The following is a 12,605-nucleotide window of genomic DNA, read 5'->3' as shown; positions in this document are numbered from 1 at the left end:
ATCAAGTGGTTTTCCGTACAGAGACCGAGGCGAATAAGGTGAACCACCCTGTATATGCTTGTATCAACTATTGACCAGCTATTCAACGTATCTATGGGAGCTTGTCGAGCGTGACATAGAGATCTATCAAATTTTTGTAGATTTTCGACAAGCCTATGATATTTTAACATAAATGTAATTATGCAAAAATCTTATGATTTAATTATGCAAGAATTTAGTATACCAAGGAAATTGGTAAAGTTAGTTCAAGCTGCCATGAGTCACACAGTAGCGCAAGTAAAAGTTAAAAATCAATTGACAGATCCCTTTTTTACTAAAGGGAAATATGGTATCAACAATGCCAAAGTGATTTTTCTATAAACCCTTGGTTCCACAAATTCACATTTGTGGATCGAAGGCACTTGACATCAATTATTAGAATGCGAACGGGCCATTGTCACACACCAGACCATTTGTTTAAAATTAATTGTAGTGATACTCCTTTTTGTGAATGTGGACAAATAGGAAGTATAACTCATATGTTACTTGAATGCCCAATTAACAAAACAAATCAATTTGACCTGTATCAGGAACTTATTAATATAGGAAGTCCAAAGCCCCATTTCAATACAAAATCTCCTACATAATATTAATGACCAAACCTTAAGAAAGATCAATCAATTTTTAACAATATTTCAAATTAAAATATAAAATAAAAATAGTTATTTGAAAATCATATCACAATAAATTTAAAGAAGGGAATATGGAAAAATCCAGACCCTTTGAAAAGAGGATTCCCTTCCAGTTAGTCTAAATACGAGGACTGGCCAAGTACCTAAGAGGTGGAGGCCATGAAACTACAAGAAAAAGAAGATCCCTTCCCAGTGGCTGAAACAGGGAGATGGACTGGCACCAACTCTGTTTAATAAATGTATGGAATACGTTATAAAAAAATATCCAGAACCACATAAGTTTAAACATGAATCTCAGTAGAATAACAACGACAAATAAATATTATTAAAATTAGTTTTTGAAATATTAAAAAGGATAAATATATTGTCAATTAGATAAGAGTTAAACATTGATTCCATTTTAGCAATTCTATTTTTTAATTTTCATTCTTTAATTTTACTCTCGTACGTCCAAGGTTTTTACCCAACGTGATTGGAAGTAGAACTGGAAGTCGATATTTGAGCTCTTCGTGTAACTTTGCTTCGATTGACTTCCACTTCGTTTTTTGGCTTGCATACAAGTGCATCTGCCAGTTGCGTCGATTGATACCTATACGATTTCACTTATTTTGAGTCATTGTTGCCAATGACTTCCGGTCATAACTTTTTAACCGGAAATGACATCAAAACAGAAACTAAATATTCGAGCTTGACTTTTCAATACGCGTCGATTGATATATCGCGTACTATCTCTGCGGGTATAATGTGGCAGTTTCGGTTACAACTTTTTAACCGGATATATACTGTATTACTCACCTTTAAAATGTATAAACTCACCATTATCACAATATTAAAACTTTTTCTTTGACTTCTCAAAAACAAACCATGTGGCGCTTACGTTATTCGGCGGACCCATTCAATTATTGTGTATTTCTAAAACCATAAAATGAAAAATAAATCTAAAACACGACGCAAAATCGACGTAAAAACTACGTTTTTCATATCACGTATTTAAAACGTGATAAAAATGACGTGACTTATGGTAGGACATATTCACGTGATTTTCGACGTCGAAAAAACGTGATAAACTGACGTCGTTTGGTGATAATTATGACGTTTTTTCAACGTTTTGTAAACGTTATTTGGTTGCCTGGGAAGTGATATAAAAACTGGAAGCATATACTTGTTCTCGTCTTGCTAAGGCGCGTCGAATAATATATCAATTGTACTATTTCAGCGAGTTTAAACAAGTACTTCCGGTTGCAACTTTGGAACCGGAAGTCCGACGTCAATTTTTTCACTCTTAATACTATCTTTGGGTTATAAGCTCTCATTCAACACCTCATTTGCCATTCCATATTATGTTCTCATATCGGAGGAATTGTGTTTACGGACGGATAGACAGGCATGGAGAATTCAACGTTTTCACATTTTAATGATGTAAAATGGGTGGAAACAATAAAGTGTAATATACATACCTCTTCGTTTTGCTTTCTCTATAAAATCTTTTTCAAATTTGAATTTTTTTTTATAATGCACTTTAGTACTGTCGCCAGGGGGGGGTACAACAGCCTCCTTTATTCAGATGGACTTACCCAAGTTTTTTTATGTAATTTGACCCGTAGAACACGATTTTTTTGGGTAACAGTTGATCCGAATGTCGATAAGATTGTTATAGACAAAGAACTTGAGGAATTACATAACAGCGATTATTCGCAAAACAAAACATTTTTTTTGTATTTTTTGGGTCATTCTAAGACAAAAATTTTCTTACAAGTTTTTTCGTAGGATGCATTGTTTTCGAGATAAACGCGGTTGAACTTTCAAAAAATCGAAAAATTGCAATTTTTGAACCCGAATAACTTTTGATTCAAAAATAAAATAGCAATTCTGCTTACCGCATTTGAAATTTCAGGTCAAGTTATACCGGTATTGATTATTTGCATTGCTAAAAATTTATTTTATTATTGTTAAACAAAGCTATAAACACATAGTGCTTGAGTGATGTTTTCAATGCATCTCTCATCTAAAATCGAACAAGTAGGCGCATCTACAAACAGGCAAATTCTACGTAACATGCATTGAAAGGCATACATTGAGCACGGGTCAAAACGCTTAAACACTATGTGTTTATAGCTTTGTTTGACAATAAAAAAAATTAATATTTAGCAATGCAAATAATTAAAACCGATATAATTTGGTTTTAACTTTCAAATGCGGTAAGCAAATTGCTATTTTATTTTTTAATCAAAAGTTATTCGGGTTCAAAAATTGCAATTTTTTGATTTTTTGGAAGTTCAATGGCGTTTATCTCGAAAACTATGCATCCTACGAAAAAACTTGTAAGAACATTTTTTGCTTAGAATGACCCAAAAAAATACAAAAAAAATGTTTTGTTTTGCAAACAATCGCTGTTATGTAATTCCTCAAGTTCTTTGTCTATAACAATCTTATCGACATCTGGATCAACTGTTACAAAGAATTATATAATCTAAAATTTATTAAACAAAACTAAAAATAAGACGCCGAAAGTGGCTTGCGTTAAGTCTTCGATTCAAATTCAAACCAATACTTTGCTAAAAATAAAACGGTGTCCAGTGGTCGGCCTGGTGACGAAAGTGAGACACTCGTCGACAACTACTGAGCCACTAAAATCAGCCAGACACTCAAAGTGGCTCGTCTGTAGTCATTCATTTAAAATTAAAACAATGCTTTGCTGCACGGTGGCGGACACCGGTGTCAGACACCAGTGTCTTGATCTGAACAGGTACTAGACACAAAAAATTAATCTAAGCAGATTGTAATCAGTGGCGGCTCGTTATTTTTACAATAGGGGAGCATCTACCTAACTGTAAAATATCTAGACAAATTTGCACTAGCAAAAAAAATGCGCCAAAAAAATGTAATTTGATGTCCCATTTTTTGATCATTTTTGAAGTTATACTTCTTTATAGTACGACAGTATGGCGTGTAGTTGCTGAATCTTTTAAGTTATGTATAAATATATCAGTGCTAGAAAAGGTGTGAAAAGAATATATTAGTGTTTTTAGTAAATATATTTATTATAATTTTTGTTTTTGAAGTTATACTTCTTTAGGCGCGATTGAGAGTAAAATTTCCTAATTTTGCGCGCATGCGCACACAGACAGTATGGCGTTTAGTTGCTGAATCTCTTAAGTTATCTATAAATATATCAGTGCAAGAAAAGGTGTGAAAATAATATATTATTAGTGTTTTTAGTAAATGTATTATTTATTATAATTTTTGTGTCTTTGGATTTGTCTTCCTCGGGAATAAGATATTTTATAATAATAGTAAGTGTATTATTTAAAGTATTTTTGTATTAAATTTGTCAGTATGTATGAGAAATCTTGTAACCTGTCAAAGCAAAAGGGAGATAGCGCAGTGATAGAGCGTCTGACCGGAGATCAAGAGGTCCCGGGTTCAAATCCCGGACGATTCATATTTTTTTTATATTTTTGGTATCGTTTTAATAAAAAAAAATTTTAAAAGTGGTAGGTAAAGAAATTTAGTTTAATATTTAAATAAAATACAAATAACCTGTTAAGTTTATTAATTTCGTTGAAATTATAATAATAGAAGTATAACTTCTTACGTGCGTAAAAAGTACACACACATTCTTCTTTTTTTTTTATTTGTCTTCCTCGGGAGTAAGATGAGTATTATTAAAACACTTTATTGTATATTACCAGAGAACGGCAGTTCTCGCCAGTGGCGCACACCTACACCCCCTACACGCGATACTATATATACACGAAATTTTCGATTTTCTAAATCTGACTGAATTGAAAATTGGGCCAACTCCTATCTTAAAGTTCAGGAAAAGACTCACCCATTATTCATATGTCTCACCATCCATTTTGTTCCAAGGGTGTGGATTTTACGGCCCTTCCTATTTAGGCTCTGTTTTTCGTTCTTGTCCCCAAAACTCCCAAAAACTTCAAAAATGTAACTCCGAACTTTGCGGCATCTAATAGAAGCGATCATTTCCTTTCCAACGCATGTCTAATTTTGAAAATCGGTTATACCGTTTAAAGGTTTTGGGGACGAGAACGAAAAACAGACCCTAAATAGGAAGGGACGTAAATAAATACTCTTGGACCAAAATGGATGGTTGGCATATGAATGGGTGAGTCTTTTCCTGAACTTTAAGATGGGAGTTGGCCCAATTTTCAATTCAGTCAGATTTAAAAAATCGAAAATTTCATGAATATAATATACTTAGTGTCGCGTGTAGGTGTGCGCCACTGGCGAGAACTGCTGTTCTCTGGTAATATTAAATATTACAAAGAACCCTCTATCTATAGTCTATAGCAAAGTATGCAAAAATACAAAGATTCCGCTGGATCACCTAATGTCTTTAGTATAAGATCACCTTATAATAATGGATAATGACAGAACACCTAATAGAACGCCGAGCGGAACTATGGTGGGCCAGTAGGAACACCAAGAAGAGGTGGATAAACGAAGTGAGAACCGATGCGAAAGAGATATTATTGGAATGACTGACAAAAATGTGTTTTAATTTAAATTTTAACCTAAACGTTTGCATTGTGCTGATTAAATGATTCGTATTAATCATGGAAGCTACAACAAAACAAACTATTCTTATTTTTATTTAGAAAAAAAACCGGAATATTAGACATAATGAAATGTGAGTATTGACCTTAACATTCCTCATGCACCAATTAGATTAGAGAACTAAATGACGTAAGAGGCATTGACCAATTGAAATCCTTTATTGCAAGATAAAGAGATTACTTGACAATTCCTGTCAAATATATGTGACATGTGACAGTGACATATGGTTTGTGTTTACGTTTGTATGCTAAAATTGTTTAGGAAAATTGTAAAGTTCGTTTATAAAAGTTTTGTGTTTAATAATAATTCATAAATGTAGATATGTCAGAAAAAATACTAGACAGCCACGGTTGGAAATTCGAGGCAGAAGCAATAATAAACGATATTAAAGATCATGTGAATGCAGTTGTTATATCAGAGAAAATTCCCAGTACGGACAGTTGTATTTTTCTAAATCTAGTAACCATTGAAGACAAAAACTATTGTATTCAAATATCAGCTTTGGGTTTTAAGATAGTAGGTTTGAATTTCGACGAAACCGGTTTAGACAGTGAAGAATTTTATGAAACACCGTACGCTTTACTCTATAAAATAAGTCCTGGTTTTAAAACATCATTCGCTAACGCTCTGTACGTAAAATTAGAACAAATTTGATAAATAAAACGGAAATAAATAAATAGAGTATTCGGTGTGAAGTTTCTGCGATCCCCACCTAGCAACTTGAGCTACAGCTAACTTCGCAATTTTAAAAAACAATGACTGACAAATGACGTTTCGCGAATCTGAGAAAATGAATTATTTATTTGACTTAATTTAAAGGTAAAGTGCGGTGAGTCAGGAGTTCCTATGAATAAAATCGTAGTAAGGTGATTGTGTGTATACAGACGTTCTGAACCGTTTACTTGTGATTTGGACGTATAATGTGAAGTCGCATACTTACAGCAGCCCACAAAATGTATAGCAATTAGGTAAGTAAAAACTACTGCTACTGGTATTACTCACATCATTCCAATTAATGAATGGGTACACTGGTACACATGTACTTAGTTCTGAAAACACGAATAGTTGTTGAAGCCTAACATTTTTGTGCACTTAGAAACGATAGGTAGATTTAAACATCTATCATTACACTTCGTGAGAAACTGAGGGTCTTTACCTTGGGAGAGTATGCAAGTAGGCATTGTTCTATGAATACAATGAGTATTATAATTAATTCCCATAATTTTTTGTTTAATTAATGATTAATGTACAGTTTATACTAGAAAATAAAGTATGTTAAAACTGTTAAGTGAGTACAAAACCATTTGGGTTAGTGGAAAGATGTATTGAGTGTTTTTGAGAGATATTTGTTTGTTTTTGTTTAGCCAGGAAGTATTTAGTGATATAATTGTTGAATAATTGGTACTGGCAGGAGTATGGTACTTAAAAATATTTTGTAAGTTTGTTATTATCTCTAATTTGCATATAAAAATGACAATAGTTTGGTCATTTAATAGTATGGGATGATAAGAGATTGTTTTGCAACAATAGTTCTTTATTTGAATGGCCATTGAATAGGTTATTAGTGTTTATAAAGGATACTGGTATTGTGATTGGAGAAGACTAAAAACATTTTTTTTTATAGGAAATACAGTAGAACCCCGATTATCCGTGTGCGGATTATCCGGGCTGCGGATTATCTGTGCTATGATTTTCTATTATTCAAACTGCATTTTTGAGGTTTTATCAAAATAGCGTCACCGTAAATCACTCGACTTAAACCCTATATGCCGAGAAGAAGTCTCATAATGAAAGATTTATTTTTTCTGTTACCTTTTTATGGTATGTACATATGTATGTATATACATACATATGTATTATATATGAGAAATACATGTTTGGATTATCCGTGCATTTCAATTATCCGTGCCAACGTCCAGTCCCGAGGAGCACGGATAATCGGGGTTCTACTGTATATAATTTTGAATTTTATTTTTTTAGATCTGTGGTGCTTTATAAGTTTCTTCTCAGTTTTTCCTCAGTTAATTTTAAACAATTACTTAGGCGAACCCTGAATAATGATTACTATTACTGCAAACGAAAAACTCTCTCACTGGTTTTGACTTTAGAAGTTCTTTATGAAAATACTGCAAATGTCTCTGATTTTGATTCTCAAAGAGAATGCATTTTTGTTGTTCTTTGTGATAACTACTAGTTACCAGGTGGTGGAAAGTACTGCAAATAAGCAAATCTCTCTGATACCACCTGTCTTATTAAGGAGATGCTTTTCTCTCTCTCTCTCTCTCTCTCTCTCTCTCTCTCTCTCTCTCTCTCTCTCTCTCTCTCTCTCTCTCTCTCTCTCTCTCTCTCTCTCTCTCTCTCTCTCGTCTCTCTCTCTCTCTCTCTCTCTCTCTCTCTCTCTCTCTCTCTCTCTCTCTCTCTCTCTCTCTCTCTCTCTCTCTCTCTCTCTTACCTTTTTGTTCCCATGTAGAATAGATGTGTTTTTTCAGTCTCTCTTAGAGAACTGTTAACCCAGCATTTCTCGCTAGGTTGGCTTTTACGTCAGTGGTCACGTGTGAGATTTTGTCTCAGAGAGAGAGACATACTTTATTGATACAATGTACCAAAAGGCCATCGACCGAAGTCTTTCAGCCAATTTACACTATTAATATACATTAATACAGTATATGTTTTTTGTTAATATTAATACAATACAATAATTAAAAAAAATATTTGTATGTGGTGGTAATCACAATATCACTGACAATTAGTTACAATATACAGATGATGATTTAAATAGAGTTGTTTATTGTCTTGATGTGTAGCAGATTTCTTCAAAAAGAGTTCTTCCCGGATATCTACGGGCACTGTCCTCTGGTATCTTCACAATGTGGGGCTCAATCAAATTTTTGTTATTGTCATTAATAAAGAGATATTTAAACAGCCTATTGAGTCTCTCATTAATAGGTTCAATTCCAGTTTTCTCGTACAGCATTCTGTTGGATGGATTATGAAGTGGACTATCAGGATGACTAGTGTGACCAACTCCAATTGAGTCGAATCTGGGACAAGGCTGAAAAAAATACCTAAAATCCGGGACATTTCAATGAAAATCGGGCCATTTTTTTTCAGAAGACAATTGAAATACAGAAGCGAAAAAAATCCACTGTTTTAGTTTTCGTAGAATTATAATACCACGATATAAAACGCATGCGTTTTGGATCTGGAATTAGTATTACACTCTAGAGATTGTCGATTTTTTTTTCGTCCTACCAATTCAGTTTGATGTGAATTCTTAGAAGAATAACGTATTCAAAATTTCAAAATAGAATTTTACCAAAACGTTGAAAATTCGGATGGCCCGGAAGCCTTGTCCGGGACACCGGGACATGACTTCGTAATTCGGGCGATGTCCCGGATTTTTCGGGCTAGTTGGTCACACTAAGGATGACGCATTCTAGTAATTTGTCGAAGGCTAGTTGTTTCAGCCACTTTTATATTATTTTTTGCAGGACCTTTAGAATTATAGAAAATTGCAGAACCATACTCCAGCATGGGCCTGCAAATTATTGGCTGCCGTTTCAATCGTAATTCCCTCATTCTTGTATGTTAAAACTTCTGAAGTGTTTTGCTCTAGTTATAATTTTCCTTTTTATAACTGCTGTGTGGTGGTTGAACTTCAATTTGTTATCTATTTCTATTCCCAAATACTTAACAGTTTGGGAGGGTTTAATAATATTGTCGCATATGTTTATAGTTGGTTAGTGATCTTGGATTCTATGGTTAAATATTATTAGTTTTGTTTTAGAAGGATTGATTGTTAATCTCCATTTATTCATCCAAGATATTGTGTCATCCACCTGCCTCTGCAATAAGCCCATTGTCTTAATTAAATTTTTTCCATATGATATCACTGCAGTGTCGTCAGCAAATTGTAGCAAATTAGTATTGGTTAGTCTATTGTCGCATATGTCACTGCAATAGAGATTATACAATAGAGGGGAGAGTGGTGAACCTTGTGGAACTCCTTGTTGCACTGAAAATGAATGGGAAGATTTTGTCTCACATTATTTAACTTTTGCCTTTTTTTACGAAATCAAATTTTCAAAATAGGTTTTAAACTTAATAAAATTATTATTAGCTTTACACAATGTGACTGTTGATGCACTTGTACATTTTAATCTAAAAATGTAGAAATAATTTTAAAATTTCAATATGTATACAGGGTGCGCCAAACCTCTGGTCTTCTTTGATTATGGCTAAACTATGAGATACACAAAAAAATGTTTATAACAAAACTAATGTGTATCAAAGAGGTCTATAATTTAAAATTATTTTCAATTATACAGGGTGAGTCAGAACGACGGTATGAACCAAAGTTTTATTTTTTTAAATGGAACACCCTGTATATTAAATCATTTTTCAATATATTATTTAAAAATATGAAAAATTTGTATAAGGTTTTATAGGTCTAAAGTTAATAATTTTCGAAATATTTACATTTTTATTGAGAAAAATGGTAATATTTATAGGGTTGTGGATTATGTTTCCAAGGAAATAAAAATTTGGGTGATAGGTCAAAGTTTTTAAAACATAGTGTTATTTTTAAATAATTTAATATTTTTTACTTTTAGCCATAAAATATACAGTGTGATCACTATTTGCAAATACAAAATTTTCTCATTTTTTTTTAAATGGGACACCCTGTATATTACTTTTGCGTTTTGTAGTAAATATTACAACCTTTCCTTTGGTATAAGGTTGTATGTACCTAGCATGTTTAGTTTTGTAGATATTTAAAAAAACTATAGATTTTACGTGTTTGCGGATTTTTTATTTAAAAATTTTTTTGCAAAAAAAATAATTATAATCTGGTTTTAGAAACATACACTAAAATATAAAATATGAAGATAAAAACGTAATTAAAGATTAAAATAAATCGTATGCTAGTACAATTCAATTGAATTTAATAACTTTAAATTATTTTACAAAAAATATTTTACCATATTAATGAATGCATAAATTAGTTACTAAATTAAATAAACAACCAAATTTTAAATCAACCGTAGTAATTTTTCTACTACAGCAACTTTCCTGTACCAAATTAATTGTTAGTTAAATTGTATTTAGTTAAACTTTTAATTTACCTTTTAAATTTACTTACATACATCTTGAGAATATAAAAATTATTATAAAGTATGCTTTGAAACAAATGAATGTTAAATGTATCATCCAAATTATTTATTAATATAAATATAGTATTTTTACTACAAAAACGTTATTACGTAGGTCAAAATTTTTGACGTAAGAGAACTGTCAAAACATTAGAATGTGACTTTTCATTATTGCCGTGTTTATAATAAACATAGCAATAATGAAAAGTCACATTCTAATGTTTTGACAGTTCTCTTACGTCAAAAATTTTGACCTACGTAATAACGTTTTTGTAGTAAAAATACTATAGTATTTACTGGTGTCACAAAAACTGGGAATACTTTTGTAGTTGAAATTTTTGTAACAATTTTTTTTATTTTAAATTTTAATTTTTTAACCGAAACATTTTTGGATATGACATTTGTTTTGGGCGAAACCATTAGAAATTATTACCAGATTTTGTGACACGAGTAGGTACATAGATACTATTTACTTCTTAATATACTTCCATAACGTTCATTTGTTTCAAAGCATACTTTATACATTCTCAAGATGTAGGTAAATTAAAAAGTTATTAACTGATCTTACTCGTAAATACAATATAACTAACAATTAATTTGGTATAGGAAAGTTGCTGCGGTAGAAGAATTACTACGATTGATTTAAAATTTGGTTGTTTATTTAATTTAGTAACTAATTTATGTATTCATTAATATGGTAAAATATTTTTTGTAAAATAATTTAAAGTTATTAAATTCAATTGAATTGTACTAGCATACGATTTATTTTAATCTTTATTTACGTTTTTATTTTCATATTTTATATTTTAGTGTATGTTTCTAAAACCAGATTATAACTATTTTTTTTGCAAAAAATTTTTTAAATAAAAAATCCGCAAAAACGTAAAATCTATAGTTTTTTTAAAATATCTACAAAACGAAACATGCTAGGTACATACAACCTTATACCAAAAGAAAGGTTGTAATATTTACTACCAAACGCAAAACTAATATACAGGGTGTCCCATTTAAAAAAAATGAGAAAATTTTGTATTTGCAAATAGTGATCACACTGTATATTTGATGGCTAAAAGTAAAAAATATTAAATTATTTAAAAATAACACTATATTCTAAAAACTTTGACCTATCACCTAAATTTTTATTTCCTTGGAAACATAATCCACAACCCTATAAATATTACCATTTTTCTCAATAAAAATGTAAATATTTCGAAAATTATTAACTTTAGGCCTATAAGACCTTATGCAAATTTTTCATATTTTTAAATATTATATTCAAAAATGATTTAATATACAGGGTGTTCCATTTAAAAAAATAAAACTTTGGTTCATACCGTCGTTCTGACTCACCCTGTATAATTGAAAATAATTTTAAATTATAGACCTCTTTGATACACATTAGTTTTGTTATAAACATTTTTTTGTATATCTCATAGTTTAGCCGTAATCAAAGAAGACCAGAGGTTTGGCGCACCCTGTATATATCTCAATTTCAAATTATTGATACTTGTACCTTTATTTTATTGTCCTGTAACAGGGTAGGTAAGTTCTAAAATTATCCTTGCATGATTCATATTGCAAATACAAAATAAAATAATGCCACAATGTAGAATAATGCTATAAAATAATGCTAAATAATATTAGAAAGGGTGATCGTGTGATGAGAGAATAGCTCACGTGAATAGCGCTGTCTTAATGGTTGGTCCATACTAAGTCAACTAAACCACCATCTGAGTAGACAAGTCTATTCGACTGTTTAGAGGAAGGGTAATTAGGAGCCTAAAAGGAACTACATGTGTAATTTACCACGGAAAAAGTTGTGTGCAGTATTCTGAAACCGTGAGAGAAAATCTCACATAGCAACCAATGCCATGAAAGATGTATTGAGTGTTTTTGAGAGATATTTTGTTTGTTTTTGTTTAGCCAGGAAGTAGTTAGTGATATAATTGTTGAATAATTGGTACTAGCAGGAGTATGGTACTTAAAAATATTTTGTAAGTTTGTTATTATCTGTAATTTGCATATAAAAATGACAATAGTTTGGTCATTTAATAGTATGGGATGATAAGAGATTGTTTTGCAACAATAGTTCTTTACATGAATGGCTATCGTCGCTATCGAATAGGTTATTAATGTTTATAATGATACTGTTATTGTGATTAGAGAATGGAATATTAATAGTAGGGGAGCAAAGTATGCT

At 31.4% G+C, this 12,605-nt stretch overlaps 3 protein-coding genes across 5 annotated transcripts in view; 2 read left to right on the top strand and 1 right to left on the bottom strand.

Annotated features, from left to right (window-relative positions):
* LOC126889260 (transmembrane protein 135-like) overlaps positions 1 to 6,421 on the bottom strand; it is an 86,032-nt gene extending 79,611 nt beyond the window's left edge. Inside the window, exon 1 of one of the 2 annotated variants that reach the window (XM_050657373.1) lies at positions 6,255 to 6,421. Coding sequence is in view for 1 of the 2 variants with exons in the window: in XM_050657372.1 (XP_050513329.1) it covers positions 1,467 to 1,490 (24 nt within the window). In the remaining variant the exon portion in view is untranslated. Of the gene's footprint in view, positions 1 to 1,466; positions 1,506 to 6,254 lie in introns of those variants that run through there. The other variant, XM_050657372.1, reaches the window with a different exon arrangement.
* Positions 5,455 to 6,124, top strand: LOC126889268 (GSK3B-interacting protein). The gene has a single exon (XM_050657382.1). The coding sequence runs from the start codon at positions 5,574 to 5,576 to the stop codon at positions 5,904 to 5,906; it is 333 nt and encodes a 110-aa protein (XP_050513339.1). The 5' UTR covers positions 5,455 to 5,573; the 3' UTR covers positions 5,907 to 6,124.
* LOC126889258 (transmembrane and coiled-coil domains protein 2) overlaps positions 5,949 to 12,605 on the top strand; it is a 165,189-nt gene continuing 158,532 nt past the window's right edge. Inside the window, exon 1 of one of the 2 annotated variants that reach the window (XM_050657365.1) lies at positions 5,949 to 6,220. Coding sequence is in view for 1 of the 2 variants with exons in the window: in XM_050657363.1 (XP_050513320.1) it covers positions 6,668 to 6,687 (20 nt within the window). In the remaining variant the exon portion in view is untranslated. Of the gene's footprint in view, positions 6,221 to 6,581; positions 6,688 to 12,605 lie in introns of those variants that run through there. The other variant, XM_050657363.1, reaches the window with a different exon arrangement.

This window comes from Diabrotica virgifera, chromosome 8 (genome assembly GCF_917563875.1).
Source record: "Diabrotica virgifera virgifera chromosome 8, PGI_DIABVI_V3a".
Lineage (NCBI taxonomy): Eukaryota > Metazoa > Arthropoda > Insecta > Coleoptera > Chrysomelidae > Diabrotica > Diabrotica virgifera.
This window is presented reverse-complemented; position numbering and strand designations above follow the sequence as displayed.